General features: G+C 26.3%; 2 protein-coding genes across 3 annotated transcripts; one reads left to right on the top strand and one right to left on the bottom strand.

The window, feature by feature from the left end:
- Positions 1 to 1,426: 1,426 nt before the first annotated feature.
- Positions 1,427 to 2,860, top strand: LOC129962910 (tyrosine decarboxylase-like). Its single transcript, XM_056076913.1, has one exon. It carries the CDS (start codon positions 1,427 to 1,429, stop codon positions 2,858 to 2,860), a length of 1,434 nt encoding a protein of 477 aa, XP_055932888.1.
- A 1,361-nt stretch (positions 2,861 to 4,221) lies between these two features.
- On the bottom strand, positions 4,222 to 15,438 carry LOC129964213 (pre-rRNA-processing protein TSR2 homolog). 2 transcript variants are annotated; one of them, XM_056078934.1, is made up of 6 exons: positions 15,369 to 15,438; positions 13,691 to 13,781; positions 12,694 to 12,785; positions 9,009 to 9,167; positions 8,389 to 8,500; positions 4,222 to 6,427 (listed from the first exon to the last, which is right to left on the bottom strand). In XM_056078934.1, exons 2-5 carry the CDS (start codon positions 13,770 to 13,772, stop codon positions 8,408 to 8,410), a joined length of 426 nt encoding a protein of 141 aa, XP_055934909.1. In that variant the 5' UTR covers positions 13,773 to 13,781; positions 15,369 to 15,438; the 3' UTR covers positions 4,222 to 6,427; positions 8,389 to 8,407. The 2 variants fall into 2 exon arrangements, with proteins under 2 accessions (XP_055934909.1, XP_055934908.1); XM_056078933.1 differs by having other exon boundaries at positions 4,223 to 6,427; positions 15,195 to 15,418.
- Between the last annotated feature and the right edge of the window lie 3,066 nt (positions 15,439 to 18,504).

Raw genomic sequence — 18,504 nt, 5'->3', positions numbered from 1 at the left:
ATTGGAAAAACTATAGGAAAAAATGGTAAATAAAATGAAAATACAAACACACAATCTTGCATTAGAAAGAACAAAGAGCAAAAAATGTCGAAATTCATCAATAATAAGTGTCCAATTTTTTCACGCCAAATTCTACAAACGCATGCGCAGTAAGAAAAAATAATACGGTACAGTGGCATATTTTTGTCCAGTCGGGACAATTACTTTCCATCGACCGAACAGCATTTTTCAGCCTTTCTACGCATGCGCTGCCCACTGGCCGAGTGTAAACCCGGCATTATATTTGTTTCTTCATTGACAAGAGAATGATTTCTTTTGGTATCGGGGCGCGGATCTTTAGCTTCACTGATTTCAAACGTTTATTTTTTTGTAACAAGTGGGGAAATTTTTCGCTTTGCGGCCAAATCTTTGTTAACCCTTTCTAGGGCAGTGGGAAGTAGGCTTCCCACCAAATTTATCAATCTTTATATGAAATTATGTAGGTTGGCATAAGTTCTGACAAATTTTTTTTAGTAAGTCAGAAACTTAGATGCTTCAGTTCTTTATCTCAGACAAAATGATGTGTCTTGAATTGTTACTTAATTATTAATGAACCAAATTAATTAATTAATCAAATTAAATTTATCTAATAAGCTAAATGAATCCCTTTCTTATTCTAATTCCAAGCCTAAAAATATTTTAACATAATATGACTAGAAAAAAATGGCCCTTTAAAGGGTTAATGAAGAATTATCTCTCATTCAAAATATTAAATTTATTCAAATAAAAACTTTACATATTAACATAATCTTGAATTGGTGATGCAAAATTCTCACTGAATCAGCAGTAACCGCAACTCTAACTTAATTGTCTCGTTTCCTCATAACAGCATAGATTTTATTAAATGGTCCCAAAGTTTTTATTGAAACGGAAGCAGAGCATTTCTTAATAAAATGCTCTAATTCATTTTGTTGTTGTGTCTTAGAATTTTACTTTTAGATAAGCATTAAATTTACCTATAGTCTTTAACTTCTTTCATGCAATATAAAGATGAAACACTGAGGCACGTATAACAAATAGATTATACCAACTGAAAAAAGAAAATGAATTTAATTTTTCCCTACGGAGTGGCAGCAGTTTCGTTTTAAAATTTTATTCATAATGTTCACCCTGAATAATTCTAATGAATGTTTGAAAAATATACTGATTAATTACATACATATGGTATAATAGTTCAGATAATAGTATGCAATCAAATCAAATATTCTTATTGATATTTTCAAATAACAAATTGTTTTAATTATAAAATCGACATGATGATTTAAAAGGAAATTATTCATTCACAATTGAAATGAAATAAAAATTGATATATTTTTATAAAATAGATTTTTTTTATAAGAAGAGTTACAAACAATACCAACATTTTGCACTTTATAGATTCTCAAATATGGATGTGGAAGAATACAGGAAAAGAGCAAAAGAATTGGTTGATTACATGGTTGATTATTATATCAATATTGGTAAACGGCGTGTTACATCAACAGTGGAACCAGGATATTTAAGAAAATTGATTCCAAGCTCTGCACCAGAAGAAGGTGAACCATGGGAGAAAATTATGGAAGATGTTGAAAAAATCATCATGCCAGGAGTCACTCATTGGCTACATCCAAATTTTAATGCTTTTTTCCCAATTGGTTGCTCTTTCCCGTCTCTTCTTGGAGAATTTATATCTGATGGCCTAGCCATCAATGGATTTTCATGGGCCTCAAGTCCATGTTGCACGGAATTAGAAACTATTGTTTTGGATTGGCTAGGAGAAATGATTGGCCTGCCAGATCAGTTTTTATTATGCAGACCAGGCAGTAAAGGAGGTGGTGTCCTGCAAGCTTCTGCTAGCGACTGCAATTTTGTTGTCCTTCTAGCGGCGCGACATCAAGCTATAAAAGCTATGAAGAAAAACGATCCGACAGCAGAAGAAGGAACGCTGATGTCTTCTCTTGTTGCCTATTGTTCATCAGAAGCACATTCGTGCGTAGAAAAAGCCGCCATGATTTGTCAAGTGAAATTAAGTATCCTCAAAACAGATGAAAAATTCAGACTTCGAGGCAGTACACTGGAAGAAGCTGTCAAAAGGGATATCAAGAAAGGATATCGTCCATTTTTTGTGGTTTCAACCATTGGGACAACATCTTGCGCATCATCCGATAAAATGAACGAAATAGGTCCGATTTGTGAAAAATACGGTATGTGGTTGCATGTTGATGCGGCCTATGGTGGAAATGCAATGATCTGTCCCGAAATGAGATATATTTTGAATGGCATTGAATATGCAACATCTTTCAATACGAATCCAACTAAGTGGATGCTCGTCTGCTACGACTGCTCTGCAATGTGGGTAACAGATCGTTATAGATTCATGGAATGCCTAGTAGTTAATCCTTTATATTTGGCTCATGATCAACAGAAATTTGCATTGGATTATCGTCACTGGGGAATACCTCTTAGTCGCCGTTTCAGATCTTTGAAGTTATGGTTTACTATCAGATCTTATGGAATTCGAGGTCTTCAGCATTATATTAGAAACCACATATATTTGGCCAAGCTTTTCGAGAAAAAAGTTAGGGAAGATGAAAGATTTGAAATCAAAAATGAAGTCAATTTTGGTCTCGTTTGTTTTAGACTGAAAGGGTCAAATAAGATGAATGAGAAATTGCTTGATATGATAAACAAAGCTGGAGAAATGTACATGGTGGCTACGTCTCTCGGCAGAGAATATGTCATCCGTTATTGTGTATGCTACGCTGAAGCCACAGATCAACAAGTGAATTATTCTTGGGATGTCATCTTACGAGCAACCAATAAATTATTAGGAAAGAAGTAAATAAAAATTAAGCCAACATACTACAGCTAATACATTTAATGTTTCTAATATTTCAAGACACAAATTGCAGTTGCACCCTTTCTTGACAGCATTCTATATTTGTTGCCCTAAAGTTATGTTCATATTTCATAATGCAATTTTTTCAATAGATCCACTGTCTTAAATGTTATCATTCCTTAAAATTTATACCAATCATGTATATTAAACAATATCAAAGAAACACAATTATGCAAGGCTTACCACAATAAGTTCCTTATCAGAATATAAATTATTATTCAGTAAAAGACACAGTAAATTTTAAAAAAATTAATATGAACAATTCATAGATTTTGCTATAATTAAAATTAATTCATAAATAAAAATTATAAGTAATGGATTGTCTTGTTAAATTACTTCTTAAAGAATTCACAGAATATAGAATTTAAGAAATCACATTTAAATTATGCTCTATTTGAATTATTTATTTTGAAAATGGAGATGCTTCTATGCAATCTTCAATGTGTTCAAAGGTTTGTAATTTTAAATGCAGTGTAAATTAATGCAAGTGATTTTAAAAATGCCCACAAAAACTGTTTGCTACTCAGTGAATTATCAAAAGAAATCAAAGAAATTTTGTTTTTATTCTATTCAAGTGGAATATATCTTCACTTTCTTGTATACGTAATATAGAGATAATATAGTAATCAAATGAGAACTCGAGATCTTGATGAATCCCCATGTTTATGCAGATTTTTTTTTAAAAAATTTCAATCTTGTTTGTGTAAGAATTTCACTGAGCATGTTATATCAGTGTCTCTGAAATTGCAGGAAGGAACTTGTTAGCATCAGACTATATGTTTAACACTTCAAGATCTTTGCAATGAACCTATTAAATTAAATCATGTCCATATACTGTCATCATCAGCACATGTAACAAACAAAAACAAGCAAATACATGAAGTACAAGAAAAAGATTAAAATACAGAATATTATTACATACATGTTAATTTTTTAAATTTAAAATAAAAAGAAGAAGTGTTAAAATAATCAGCAATGAAATCTAAAATTCTTATTTTGCATTTAAGAAAATCTGCTGTTAAAAGAACTGCTTCCAATGTACTTTGTAACATCAAGAAAAGTGATATTTGATGTAATCATCTTAAAACATTATTTTTTACTTTTGATTTTCATTTTAAATTTAAAATACATTTTTTAGAGTTATATCTCACATATTTACTGTGTCAATAAAGCCAATCCTACTAAGTTTTATTTCAACTAGGCAGAAAAATAATAATCAAGAGAACACAATTTCAATATTTTGAAATATAGAAATTATTTATTAATATCAGAAATCAATCAAATGTACATGAAAAGAATTGTAAAACATTAAAAACTTTCCTAAAAACTATTAAAAATTCAAACTGCCAAAAGATTTGAAATCCATTTTTTTTTTTAAACTCATCAAAATAGGGTAAAATATATATTTAAATAAAAAGAATTCTGAATTTTGAAGGGGGAAAAAAGCATGCAAATAATATGACTACTGGTGGCCTTATGTCTCTACAAATAGTTTTAAGAGGACACTTGTGATTTGTGTAAGAATTTTAAATGTTTGGTGAAAATTCAACACACATTATGATAAGCACGAAAACTCCATTCAGATTCAATAGTATATTACATTTCTTTAATTCAATCAATTATACAAAAAAATGGAGTTAATTTAAGACATCTAAATAAGAATGAAATAGAATGAAATACAATCAAACTCAGATTCTTTCAGCCATAGGAAAGCTACTATAAATTTTTCTTAGCATTCTTTTCAAAGTAATGAAGTCCTGTTCCCCTTTTCTTTTCTTATATAAAAGTCTAATCTAATGCTGAAACTGCCAAGTGGCCATATTAGCAATATTGTTCAGTATTGTGATTGAGCCTTATCGAATATCACTAAAAATTCTGAATTCAAAACTAATCTGGCTGCCTTCATTTTGCTTTATTTGAAAATTAGCCTTTGTCAGCATATACTGGATGGTTTTATTTGATATTTGCAATTTATATTGTTCAAAATTATTAGAAATTTTTTACATTTTACTACCTCATGTACTGTACAATTTTTTTATGATAATCACTTAAGGATATATTCTGAGTTAATTCATTCTGCATTTGAATGTTTACATATGGCAATAAAAAAATAATTTGGTTCTTAAACTTTTGGTTCTTTAATGATATTGTGACTATCACTAAAAATTATGACAAGAATTATCCTCAAAGCACTTAATAGAATATTTGCAGCAACTCAATACTAGAATTGAACAAGGGATATGCTTTTATACAGGCCTTCACTGATTATTTGGATTGATAACAATAAGCAAAATATCCAAAGAACTTGAAAAGAATACCAAGAAGGTACTATTAAGAATACAAAGGAATACCTTAGATTTAAGATACTAAAAAAAAATATTTTATCTTATTACATTCTAGATTTGCTGTATTTTATAACTTTAACGAAAATCATCATATTGCAACAGTTTGCAATTCATTATACATATTATGAGGTATTTTATAAGCAAGTACTCTCAATTTTAAGTGGTTTGAATAGTGTAAAGCACCTATTTTCTTCTACTAGTATGGGTTGAGCAGACATCACTTTAATTTAGTTTGCATTTTAATTACTGCTTAATAATTGTAAATACTTCCCACTGGCTTATGTAAGACTTGATATCCATATTAGGGTAAAATGGAGTAGGGTTTAAAAAAAAAGTGACTATATTATCTTCATACATTTTAAGAACTGATATTAACAAGCCACTTTATCTTTATGAATATACTAAATTATGCACAGCAATAAAAAAAGCTGTCTTATGGAAATTTAAAAGTGCCTTTGATGCTTTGTAAAACATAATTGCAATTTTTAAAAAATTAATGTATATGAAAAATGTGAAATAGGTCAAGAATAAATCTTCACCAACTTCGACATAGGGCCTCAAATGAAATAAGGTTCACCTATTGTTTAGTTTTCAGATGAAAAATTATCCATCACCCTAAAATTGAACACACATGCACAGAAAAAAATATTTGGATGAAACTGTAAAATCACATTTATAATGACTAGATGCAACTATCCAAGAAGCAAACTAAAAGATAAGGATGAACAAATAATGATACATCAAGTAGTAAATGAAATATTTACAAAATAATTAAAATTGAAAGATGTAACGATCATAATTGTAAACATTTTTGACAGTTAATGTACCAATTTACTGTACATTTTTTTATTGATGCAAAACACTTGTATAAGATGTATATGCTACATCTGCTTTAAAATTACTACATGTAAATTTAGTCACATGCATGTTTTAGCATGTGAAAGTAGTCATAAAATATAATTCATCACTATTCATTTCAGTTTTTACATCAAAATGTAACACAGCTGAATGTTACAGTTTGCAGCTTTTATGTATGCCTTTTGAAATAAGACACTTTGGATAGAATGGTGACAATGTCTTCCCCATAAAGAACAAAGAGTTTTCTATATATAAATAATTCCACAGCAAGCGAAGATGATTTTCACAATGCATTAAATAAATATATCTGTAATAAACAAAATTAAATTATATTAAAAAGGCACTGCAAACAGAAGTCTTTATGATTTTGTTACAGGCAATGAACTTTTAGTACATAAATATCTGAATTTTGTAAAAAATGCTTTTTAAATAAAAATAAGAATTTAAAAAAACTGCACAAAAATAGTACATAGAAATAATGGATAAAACTAAAAAGACTGAAAAAAATTTTTTTACCCAATTAAATGATAATGAATGATATGAAATTAATATGAATATAACTATCAAATACTAACACAAAATAATTCTAAATCTTCCTTGAAGAAAAGTCAGCAAAAAATACATAGAAATGACTGTTAATTCATAAAAATTTCAAGTGTTGTGTAAATATTTGATTCAATTACTTAGTTGAATCAAAGTGATATCATATTTTCAGAACAGAAAGTTTCATCCAATAGCATAGGTATTTTTTTTTCTAAGACAATATACATATAATTATTGATCAATTTAGTTTCACATTTCATCACATTTTCAACTTAAAGAACATGTTAATGATTTATTTTATATTATTATTTTTTTATTATTTCGGTAACTTTTGTGAAAATATACATGATTTTATTTATTGTGACTTAAAATTATTTGTACACTGTTATTTTTAACCAGTCACTTGGCAATTATAAACAGTAATAATTAAGTGAACATTAAGAAACACAGAGATATTCTAATATTTTATATTAGAATATCTAGAGCAGAGAGATATTCTAATATTTTATAATTCAAGGAATTTACAAATTTATTTTTTTGGCAAATAGGCTAGTAATATTTTTTTCATTCTATCTATTTATGGACTTCCCTCAGTTCAGCTACCCAAGGCAGTTGCCTAATCAGAAATCTACCACTCTAATTTCAGAATGATAAAAATAAAAAAGGTTAAAAAATGAAAATTAAGATTTTACCTGAAAACCTTAATTGTTTTTTAATAACAAAACAATATATAGCATTTAAAAATAAATTTTATGAAATGATTTATTTTGCATTTTAAGTCATCATTAAAGATACAGAATGTTCAATTTCAATTTAGCATTGAATTTTAATCATTGCATGAAATATAGCACATTTTAACACTTGCTTACGTAACTCAAATTATTCCTAAATGTAATTAATTCATAATTAGTAAGAGTATTGCAATATTCACAAAATAAAGTAGTAGCTTTTTGAATTTAAAAATGAGAAAAGAAAAACAATACATTACTGTTTATATAAATTTAAATTCAATGGGAAAAAATGTGAAAAGGGGCAATGACATAACACAAAACAAAACAAAGAAATGTCGCTCAATTGCACATTATATTAAAATTATGAGCAAATGAGTGGACCATATCCTTGATTTTTAACAAGGGACAGTTTCAAAAATTTCAAATATCTCTTGTTGCTTTGAAATATCATTACTTCATTAAGTTGGTTAAACATATTTCTTTCCTACTCTATTTTAAAGAAGTCGAAAATTATTTATATAAATAAAATAAAAAAACAGTCTATATCTCAAGCATTTAAAAGAAATTTGTCACATGCAATTTTTATAACTTTGGCAAAAGTACATGGTGAAAAGTGATACATGGTGAAAAGACTTAAAATTGATATCATGAACTTAGAAAATTGAAGTCTGCAAATTTCCTCTTAAAAATTATTTTCAAATCTAATTGCATGTTTTAATCACTTTTTCATAGCTAATCACAATATCTAACTTCATGTGAGAGTTACATAACTCAAAGATTAAAGATGTGAATATTTCTTATTTCTATGATTTAACATTACAATTTAAGATTCATCTTTGCTTTTCTACAAATTTCTGCTTTTTACAGAGTATTTGCATTTGGCATAAAATATCTAATACAGTAAATACAAAATCCGTTATAAATGTGCATAAATCAACTGAATTGACATAAATGTAATGAGATGTTAAAAAAAGTTCTTTTAAAACAAAATTACCTGAAAAAGCATTTTAATGCTATTTATTCTTATTTTTCCTTGATACTACTGTCCAGCCATCATCTTCTTTATTTTCAGAAACTGTAAGCTGCTCCATTTTTTCACAAGTAGCCTGGTAACAGAAAAATAGCATATACAATATTAAATTGAAATAAATAACAAAAATATCCAGTCAGCAAATAAATCAGCAATATGAGACATAATTATTTTAATATTTCAAAGAAGGCTATAAGATCAGGCTGCTAGTTTAATGGTAATCCGTAGTACACATAGGATGTACTACATTTCATTACTACCAATGTAGTAAATAGTAATCACTAGAGAAAAAATTATAAATTATGTAAAGAAACTACACAAAAAGTCATTCCCTTTTACGATACAAAATAACACAAAATTTTTGCCTCCCCCCTCGAATAACTATTGCAAATAAAACACATTTTACACAATTCTACAATATAATAGACATATGCCATAAGTTTATGCAGACTTACAAGGTATTAAGAACAGTTAAAAGCAGGTATTTAATTTATCACATAAAATTTTTAAATTTCAAAAATAAAAATAAAATCAATGCATGATTATTCAAATACTGGAGAAAAAAAGTCAGGCTTTCTTCATACCTGCTCCATTTGTTCCTGATGTGTTGGTTCCGAAGAGTCTTGAGAAGATTTTACATTAGATGATGGTTTAATTACAGGTTTATTTCTCATTTCTTGAAATATGTCAGCATCAGGATTTGTTAAAGATAATGGATAAGCTGCACAGAAGTTTCGGGACACCTATGCGATAATTAAGAATTAGTGTTCAGAACAAAGGCAAGAAATTCTGAATATCATAATTTGAAAACATGTAGTTTTGAATAATAAATATGTATATTCAACATACATATTATAACTGATAAATGATATGTATATACGAAAATTTAGAGCCAAAAATATTAATAGTAAGCAAATAATGAAAATATCCAAAAATAAAATAAACATAATTAGATTAGATTAGCTTGCAAGACATCTGATAAATTAACAAATCAACACTGCACATTTGTAATGACATTTCTTAATTTAATTTAAATTTTAATTAATTTTCTAATTTTAGCATATGCTATTTTAGTCTAGAATTTTCTCTTATTTCCTGGTCCAATAGATTAAATTATTTTTAACATTTGTTCTAAAAAATTACTGATTCTGGACTTCTCACATTCCAAGTGAAAACACACAGCTTCTCACATTCCAAGCGGATAAAAATCTCTAATGCCTACACACACTTTTCAGATTCCCTATCCTAATTTGACACATGTCAATGAAATCTTTATCAGAATCTCTTAGTATAATTACTGAAGGAAAAAAATTTCTGTAACTTTGCTCTTGTGTTCTGATATAAACAAATGCATTTCAAATTCATCTTAATGTACAAACATTGCCCTACTGTAGAAAAATAAATTGAAGTTTATACCAAAAGTTTCATATTTTCAGTCATGCATCTGCCAAAATTATGCTATATATATAAATTATCAATTAAATATTAATGTAACTTGGTCTCTAAATAACTTCTTCAACAAAATTGATTTCATTTAGACCATTTTTTTTATTAGATGATGCACCAATTAATAAAGTTTTATAAATTAGCTGTTGAGACCTAATTAGAGTGGATATCTTGTATATATGCATGTCTTACAAAAATGAATTATTGAATTGATAAATTTTTTCTTGCATTTATTTTTTAGAAAATATGATGTTTCAAATTTATTTCATTTTATATAAACATGTGTTGAACATTATACTTTTCTAGATTTAATTTGCAATAATAGTTAACTTGTTTTATAATAAGAAAATGTGATGGCAATACATTGATAAAGGCTAATTTTTTCCCCCATGCTCATGCAGGCTAAATTTTATTTTTATTTTATTTAATAAGCATTTATTAAAATAAATTGTTAGAGTTAAAATAATCTTTTTAATTCATTAAAAATAGGAACTTAATTTACAGGTTAAAATGTTGACATCAATGAAAAGACAATTTTTTGAACTTTAAAATGTTGTAAAAACCATTTTAATGCTGCAATATTTTTGGAAGATATTGTAGAAATATACTAAAAATTTTGTTTCATTTTTAATTCATGAAAATTTTAATTAAAATTTTATGCTTTGTAAAAAATGCTTTGTGGTGCAAATTCCTACAATTCAAAATATGTATTTGCCAAGTTTGGCACCTTTAGGTCCAACAGTTTGGCCTGTAGAGTGCCAACACACACAGACATTCATCTTTATTATAAGCAAAAATTATAAAATATAATAAGAAAAATACAGCTATTTCAAGAGATGCTTAATGAAAGCATTAACATTGTTTCCTTTTTTATTTTTAAATCAGATGTAAATTTTCTTTTAAGTCATTAAAAAACTGCATATGAAAATAATAATTAAAAAATGCAATATCATTAAAATTTTAAAATATTTAAATGGAAGAGAAGAACCTTTCTTTATGATAACAACTAAAATTAAGTATTTAAAATTAATATTTCCAATGCAAACACTGATTTTATAAAGTCACAGCCAGAAATTATAATTTTAACATGAAATGGTGAAAAATAAAATGCTGCTTTGAGAAATATATTTAAATAAGCAGTTATTTAAATTGACCATTAATAAATACAAAATGTCAGTAAAACATAATATATATATATATATTTAATTTTACATTCTTCAACAAACAAATCCTTATTTAAATTAGAACAAATAAGAAGAAAGTATGTTTCCGTTTGATTCTTATTAATTTATCTATAAAGTAACAAATAAGAGATTACAGAGCTATATTTAATTTGACATCCTGGACTGGACTATAAATAGGTACCTAATATACCTTAGGATGGCTTGCAAATTTAAAAATCTTCAGAATTATTTTTTTAAACCTTATATTTAAGGGAATTTAATTTTATGCTTTCAGTTGATTTATAGTTATTTATTCAAATTATACTCAAATATCCTTCAAATTTTCAAATTTAATTCAAGTTTTTTCCATGTTTTTATAGTTGTTTCCAGAAACCAATTTGTTCGATATTTAATTGAAATTTTGAATATTTCCCAGTATGACTTTATTTCACTTATTTATTTTTAACTTTAAGTACTTATTTATTTGCATTCAGTTTCTGGTTTACAAGTAAATAGACCTAGCAAACTTTGTATTAAAGTTTTAAAGTGTTGTGTCCAGAAAGTTATGTATTTTGTGTAATTTTAAAGTGTTGTTTCCAGAAAGTATGCTCTTTTTTTAAATGCAAAACAATGAAGTAATTTCCATGAAGGTGATCCAAATTAAATGTTAGGCTATTTTAATTAATCAAAATTTTTGTTATCAATAATATCTTATCAATAATAAAATTGCAATCAATGAAAATATCTGGTTGAGGAATTGTTGTAAGTTGAAAAATGGTAAAGAAGGATGAAACTTGCATTACTAACAGGATTTTACAAGGCTTAATTCAACTTTATTGATTATCTTACACATATGCATAATAATTAAATTACATTTTTATCAGAAAAATACTTTTTTAGTTTATTGATATGAGGTCGCCATCAATTTAGTGATGATTTAAAAATACTTAGGAAAGAGAAATAGAGTTAACAAAATTTGTGTTCAAAAGGAGTAAAAAGTTGAGAGATTATTCAGTTTATAATTTTAAAAAATAGATATTACAATACTGAAATTTATGTATTAGCTACTTAAACTGATTCCAATAACTAGTGATCAGTTTTTAATACAAATTTATTCAAATGACAAGATTCTTTTACCATTAATAAAACTGTAATTTTTTTTAAGTGAAGAATTTTTAAGAATTTTAATCATGTTACAAATAAAGCAGAAAAAGAAAAAAAGAGAACTGACAGAAATATTTTTGAACTTTTTCCCAACTTATAAAAACACTGGAACTTGAAAAACAAACCTTATTTTATTTTGTTTTTTCACAGCATAAATTCTTATTTTAAAATATATTTCATTAATGTTTCATATTTTTCCCTATTTTATGAAAATGAGAGGCAGTAAAAATATATAAAAAAAACATTAATTTTGCATAAATTTTGCTTTTGTATTAATCCTTTTTAAACAAAGTTAATATAGAAAGCCATAATAAAAGACATTGTCAACTGATTAATTGTGTTGCAAAAATATTGAAAACTTTTCTTAAGATTCCCATGTGAGCTTAAAAAGAAAAATGAAAACATATCTTAACTGTGCATACAGCAAAAAGAAAATCTTAATTGTTGATTATCTATACAAAAGGCATCTATGGTATATACATTACTTTGGTATTACCTGCTGTAAGCTGCCATCTTCAAAATAGGTGTTAAATTCATTTTCTATCATCGCACCAACATAATCTTCAATCTCATCTGGTTGAACATTCTCTAAAAATATGAAATAAGAATTAATACAGTAATTTGCTTCTATAAAAAATTATTTTGTTTGTTTTAACACTATTATAAAAAAAATCTTGGGGCTTTCAATCAGTTTTTATCTGAATGTTATAAATTTGGAAATGTGTGTAATATTCATATTAGCAATATTTATTTCATTTCTTATATAACTCTTTTTTTCCTAGTAAACAAAAATTCAATAGAATCAAAACAGGAATATTTTCTGAATTTACTCTCAACAATGTAAAAAAGAAAAAAAAAAATCTAATAATAGAGATTCTTAATTTAACTACACATTTAATGTTTCATATTCAGTACTAATTTCTTCAATTCTGCTACAGGATAATCCCCAAATGCTCCCAAAATGCTCTTCCCAGAATGTATTACAAAATAATAAAACAATACATATATTTTTCTTCATTGTTTGAAAAGGAGAATCACAATTTAAACTATCTATCTTATATATTTAAATAATATGAGCACCAAATTATGCACTGAGAAAAATTTTATTTAAAAAAAAGGATACTAAAACAATTATAGTCATATTGACTATAACCAGAAAAGCAAAAATATATGAGTATTAGTAGATAATAAATAAATAAACTAATTAAATATGAAAACAAAACATATGAAGACATCCAGTAAATGCATTTAAAAATTACTATCCCACTTTAGATATACCCATGACATTATTATACATAAAAAAGAAAACACGCAGCAAACGTCATATTTATGGCATACAAATTTTTCAATAATAATATCAGAAGAAAATAAATTTTACACTGAAGAATATTCTTATCAATGTAATAATAATTCTGAGAATGCAATATGTAGAACAAGTTTTGCTTCAAGAATAGATTTCTTTAAGTATTAAAAGTTATCATCTGTGAGCTTACCATAACGTTTAAAGTAATTTTCAACTTCATTTCCCAACCAGATTTCTTTCTCATCAGCATAATCACCACCCATTCCTTCCATTATTGCTTGCTATATAATGAGAAAAAAATCCAATGACCATAAAATAATGGTTAAAAAAATAATCACCCCAAATAAAAATAGAGTAATAATATTAATTTATAAATATTTTGTAAATAATGATTGGAATAAAAAATTTTAAAAACAATTAAGTAAAGCATTTAAAATTAAAAGAGAATGTATGTAAAAATTGTTCTGTGTGGCTTCACTTGATCAAACTAACAACATCTGTAAGATATTCCACATCATTTTAGACATTGTGAAGCATGTTCAATGCCATTGAAACACTACGCATTTGATTGAAGTGCATCATTTCAAATAATATGCATGTGGTTATATAAATATTTTATTACAGTGAGATATATTTTATTATTGTTTAGTTTAACAGTGATAAAATAAAGGTAAACAAGAGAATGCTTCGCATGAAAGAGAAAATCACAAGGAAGTTACCCACGTGAAGAAAGGAAATCAAATAAGGCCAATTTGACATATACAAAAAAATTTTAATTAAATTTCCTTTGATATTAAGTTCAAATTCTTTTTTATTACATTAAACAAGGAAATTAGCCATTTGTAATTGGTATAATTGTTTTGAATAATAAATCACTGAGTCATTTGAGGACAGTTTAATAATATAACAACTAAATTAATATAATTGAAGATTTTTTAAAATTTAATAATGTAGTATTTTTATATGATATATTAGATTCAAAATATCTCCTTCATTTATAACATACCAAATGGTACTTGTATATTAATTGAAAAAATGGAATACAATCAAAGATTGCAAGCACCAAAGTTGTCTTGTTAATTTATTGAGTACATTCACGGATAACAAGTGCTTAAGATAAAAGTTCACCAATAGCATGTAATTAAGCCAATAGTACCAACCAAACTTTTTTAATAGGCAGGTGTCCTTTCAATCCTATTTCTTAGAGTATTTTTTTTAACACAATTTGGCTCAATAATTTTTTTACTTAACTCGGTTTAATGGTCTGTTCTGCAGAATGTCAATATACAGATAGGCATACATTCTCTTTTATTGTTAACAAAGACAGTATAACAAGCTGCATTCCTACACCTTTTTATTTATACAGAAAAATGTCAATACTTTTCAAATTATGCAGCACATATACAAACAATCTACAAAGTGATTCTTCAAAAGAAGAAGAAAAAAAATTTTAATTTATGGCATCCTTCTTTGAATTTAGATTATTCTTTCTCTATTGCTAATAAAATATTACACAATAATAGCAAACACTAAAACAAATCTTTTCTGTGGAATTACTTATGTTAAGATCGAGAACATATCAAATGTTGCTCAGAAATAAAAATATGGATCGGAAATCGATCGTATTTTCAATATTTTGAAATGTCTTCCGACATAGTAAAGTTGAAAATTTTCGAGAATAAAATCAAAATTACTTGAAATCCTGCCCATCTTTTGAAAGTATATCTAACATAAGACAAAAACACACTTTCTGGCTCCATAAATCAATATATATAAATTTAACAACTAAAAACTGCAAATTAAACTATTGAATCTTCTTAATAATGCGTAAAAAATATTGTGAAAAAAAAACTAATCGCAAAATTCACCTCCACGTGTTTTTATTTCCGTTTAAAATATTTTTGCGTTGAAAGTTTGTTTGTTTATATTTGATGGAGTAGTTACAGTTACTAGCTTTTCACAGCGAATCTTCGAATTTTTCGAATTTTTTTATAAGATAAATTAAATGAGAAATAACATCAATACAATCACAACATTCGGAAAAGATTAAATTAAACTTTAATCTTGTTGAGAAAAAAATCATCTATTAAACATTTGAAATTATTGCGCATAAAGTAATAGATCTATTCCAACTCAGCGCTCTACAACTCAGCTTCATTCATTAACTTAGAAACTTTTGAAATTTCTCGCATTCGCAAGAATGGATGATGAGTGGTAGGTGTATGATTGAGTGTGTGAATGTTTTTGTGTGAAAGGGTTCATTTTCACTGATACTTTTTGTTGATCTTATTTGATTGGATTTGTTTCAGGACTATTTCTTGAGACGATAAATCCAAGATGATGATAATCGAGGAGTTAAGAGCACTTCGGTGCGATGAATTCTCCTGGCCTTGTCGGGATGATGAAAGAACGGATATCTGAAGTGGATGCATCGCTGTTGAATAATATTTGATAGTGAAAGCGTCTACCTTGTTGATTAACCGTATTCTGAACCGACACCTTCCAAAAAAAAATTTTTTCTCTTAATTTTGTTTGCATCATAACATTAAGATTTTAATTTCAAAATGGCGTTAAAAAGAGCACGCAACCCTCGCCTGTTGTATATAAAGCAATTTTGGGCGTTCTCTCCTCCATTTCAGAAAAGTAAGAATATAGCCTTGAGTTTGTAAATTATTTAGTTAATATCTAATTGATCAAGATTTCGAATATATATTGGAAAATAACTTATTTTATGTAAAGGAAATAAAACTTAACTTTATCTTGTTTCATTGAAATATTAGCACTAAATTTCTGTAGCAACGGTTCCGTGCGATTGAATATTGTGTGTTTTCTGCTGCAGATAATTCTTAATTTTGATAATTTGGTTGAAAGCATAACCATTCTTCACTAGTCACTAGATATAAATTGGTGCCCTTAAACTATTTTTAGTACTTAATTTTTTGCTAAGTTTTAAATTTAAGATAATTATAAGAATATTGTCAAATGCAGAGACGAGATAATGATTTCTTGTTATCTTGCAGTGTTGGAAACTTGTGGATGCTCCAAATGTTCAAATTTAAGTATCTTTATTACAATTTCATTAAATTAATCGTATATTACTAGTTTGTAAATGTTTATTGGATTCAGAGTAACATTTTTAATTATTAACTGATTTGTTTAGTGATATTAAAATTTTGCTTTAAAAAAGTTATTTAATTTTTCAGAATTCTTTTGCCAGCTTCATCTGACTTCTAATGGTTTACATTCTAAATGAGAAACTCGGTTGTATTGTTTCATTAATGTAATAATCCAATTTGAGTTTTCTTTTTTGGATCGATCTGTTTGAATACGTGCATGGGAATTAGTTTATGGAGGTATAATGTTTATGAAGTTTATTTGTATAATTTATCTGTAAATACATGTGGATAGTATTTTTATTATTGTTCATTTTAATTTTATATTAAACTCTCATTGAAAAAAGTATTTTAAATGTTTTTAATTGAAATATTTGATATGGGAAAATAAGCAATTCCACAGATGAAATTCTTGTTTTGGTTTGGGCAAATGTACAAAAAGCTGTTGATGCATGTAATGAAACTTTTGTTTCTACTTTATATTGAAAAGAATTTTTTTAAAACTTTTCTATTTGTTTTGTAATTGCAATTTAAACCATTAAATTAATCGTCTATTTATTTTTGCAGAGTTAATTGTTCTATACTTGTGTAACCTAAGAAATATTGAATGCAGTAACATAACATTTTGGTTATCAAGTGCTTTTAGAAATTGGAAATTACTTCAGAGGAAATATGAAATATAATAATAAAGAAAACAATGGAAATTGATTACATTAATCAGCAAATCAATTTTGTTATTGTATGGCAAAGTCAAAATGAAAGGATGCATCGTAGTAATTTTATTTATGTCAATATATTTCTTAATTTCACATTATGATTGAGTTCATATATTTTTTATAACAAATAAAACTTCTAACATAATATATATAATTAAATAATAAACTTTTAAATTGATTCTGTTTTGTTTTGATTTTGTTTTCTTTGATATCAACTAAATTAACTGCAAAATAGTTTTTTGCTTATTAATGTTATGCATTTTAAGGTTTATTTCTTGATTCAAGCTCGTTGGTTGGAGGGATTTTTAATTCATTTGGCAAATTTGCATAGTGAAACATTTCCTGAACTAGTAACAATTGATAATTTTTGTGATAATGTACTATTTTTTTAATTTCATTTTAATTTAGTAATTATTTTTAGGTGTATTTCTATTAAAGAAAATATCACTTTTTATCTAATTTATTTTGAAAATTCTTCTCTACTTTATTTAATGATATTTTAGTTAGATTTGAAACAATGATATGCCTGTTAAATTTGACTTTTTTTTTTTCCCAACAGCAATAGCTCAAAATATTGCATTAGATTTTTAAAATAAGGTCTGACAATTCCTTTTATTTATTTTAAAAGAAGGCATTGAAGAAACTTCTTTTTGCATACACTTCATTTTCTGTTAAATTCATATTTATTCTTATTAAATAACTAAGATGTAATTTCAATTATGCATTTTATATAAGTAGTTTAATAGCTTGGAAAGCAATATTTTGTACAAACCAGCTAATTGAATGTTTTAATTGTTAAATATTTAGCTAAAATTTCTTATTCCATTTTTCTTAGTTAAAATCATTCTTTAAATTTGAAGGGGAATAACTAGTATTATATATATAATCTGTTTTAATATTTCTTTCATATAGATTTCACTAATTAATTTTGAGTAAATGTTGCGACTTTACATAAAAGCTAATTTAATTGATTACAAAGTTATTTCATTTATTAATATCTAAATGTATCTAATTTCTTCTGTGTAATATTTTAATGGAATATAAATTTAACAGAACTAACTATAAATTTCATAAAAACTGAAATTTAAAAATTTTATTTATCTAAAGTATTTTCTTATAAACTACAATAATTTAATTTTTTGGTCACGGTAATGTAAGAGGCTAAAAAAAATTTG

This window comes from Argiope bruennichi, chromosome 3 (assembly GCF_947563725.1).
Source record: "Argiope bruennichi chromosome 3, qqArgBrue1.1, whole genome shotgun sequence".
Taxonomy (NCBI): domain Eukaryota; kingdom Metazoa; phylum Arthropoda; class Arachnida; order Araneae; family Araneidae; genus Argiope; species Argiope bruennichi.
The sequence above is the reverse complement of the archived record's forward strand: the minus strand, read 5'-3'. Positions and strand labels throughout refer to the sequence as shown.

Bases quoted from the DNA above. Each gene is read 5' to 3' on its own strand.
- LOC129962910 (XM_056076913.1), top strand. From the start codon at position 1,427: ATGGATGTGGAAGAATACAGGAAAAGAGCAAAAGAATTGGTTGATTAC.
- LOC129964213 (XM_056078933.1), bottom strand. From the start codon at position 15,260: ATGGAGCCAGAAAGTGTGTTTTTGTCTTATGTTAGATATACTTTCAAA. The intron at 13,782-15,194 runs GTAATTTTGATT...CTCATTATATAG, and splicing joins AAAGATGGGCAGGATTTCAA to CAAGCAATAATGGAAGGAAT. The intron at 9,168-12,693 runs GTAATACCAAAG...ATTATCGCATAG, and splicing joins AAGATGGCAGCTTACAGCAG to GTGTCCCGAAACTTCTGTGC.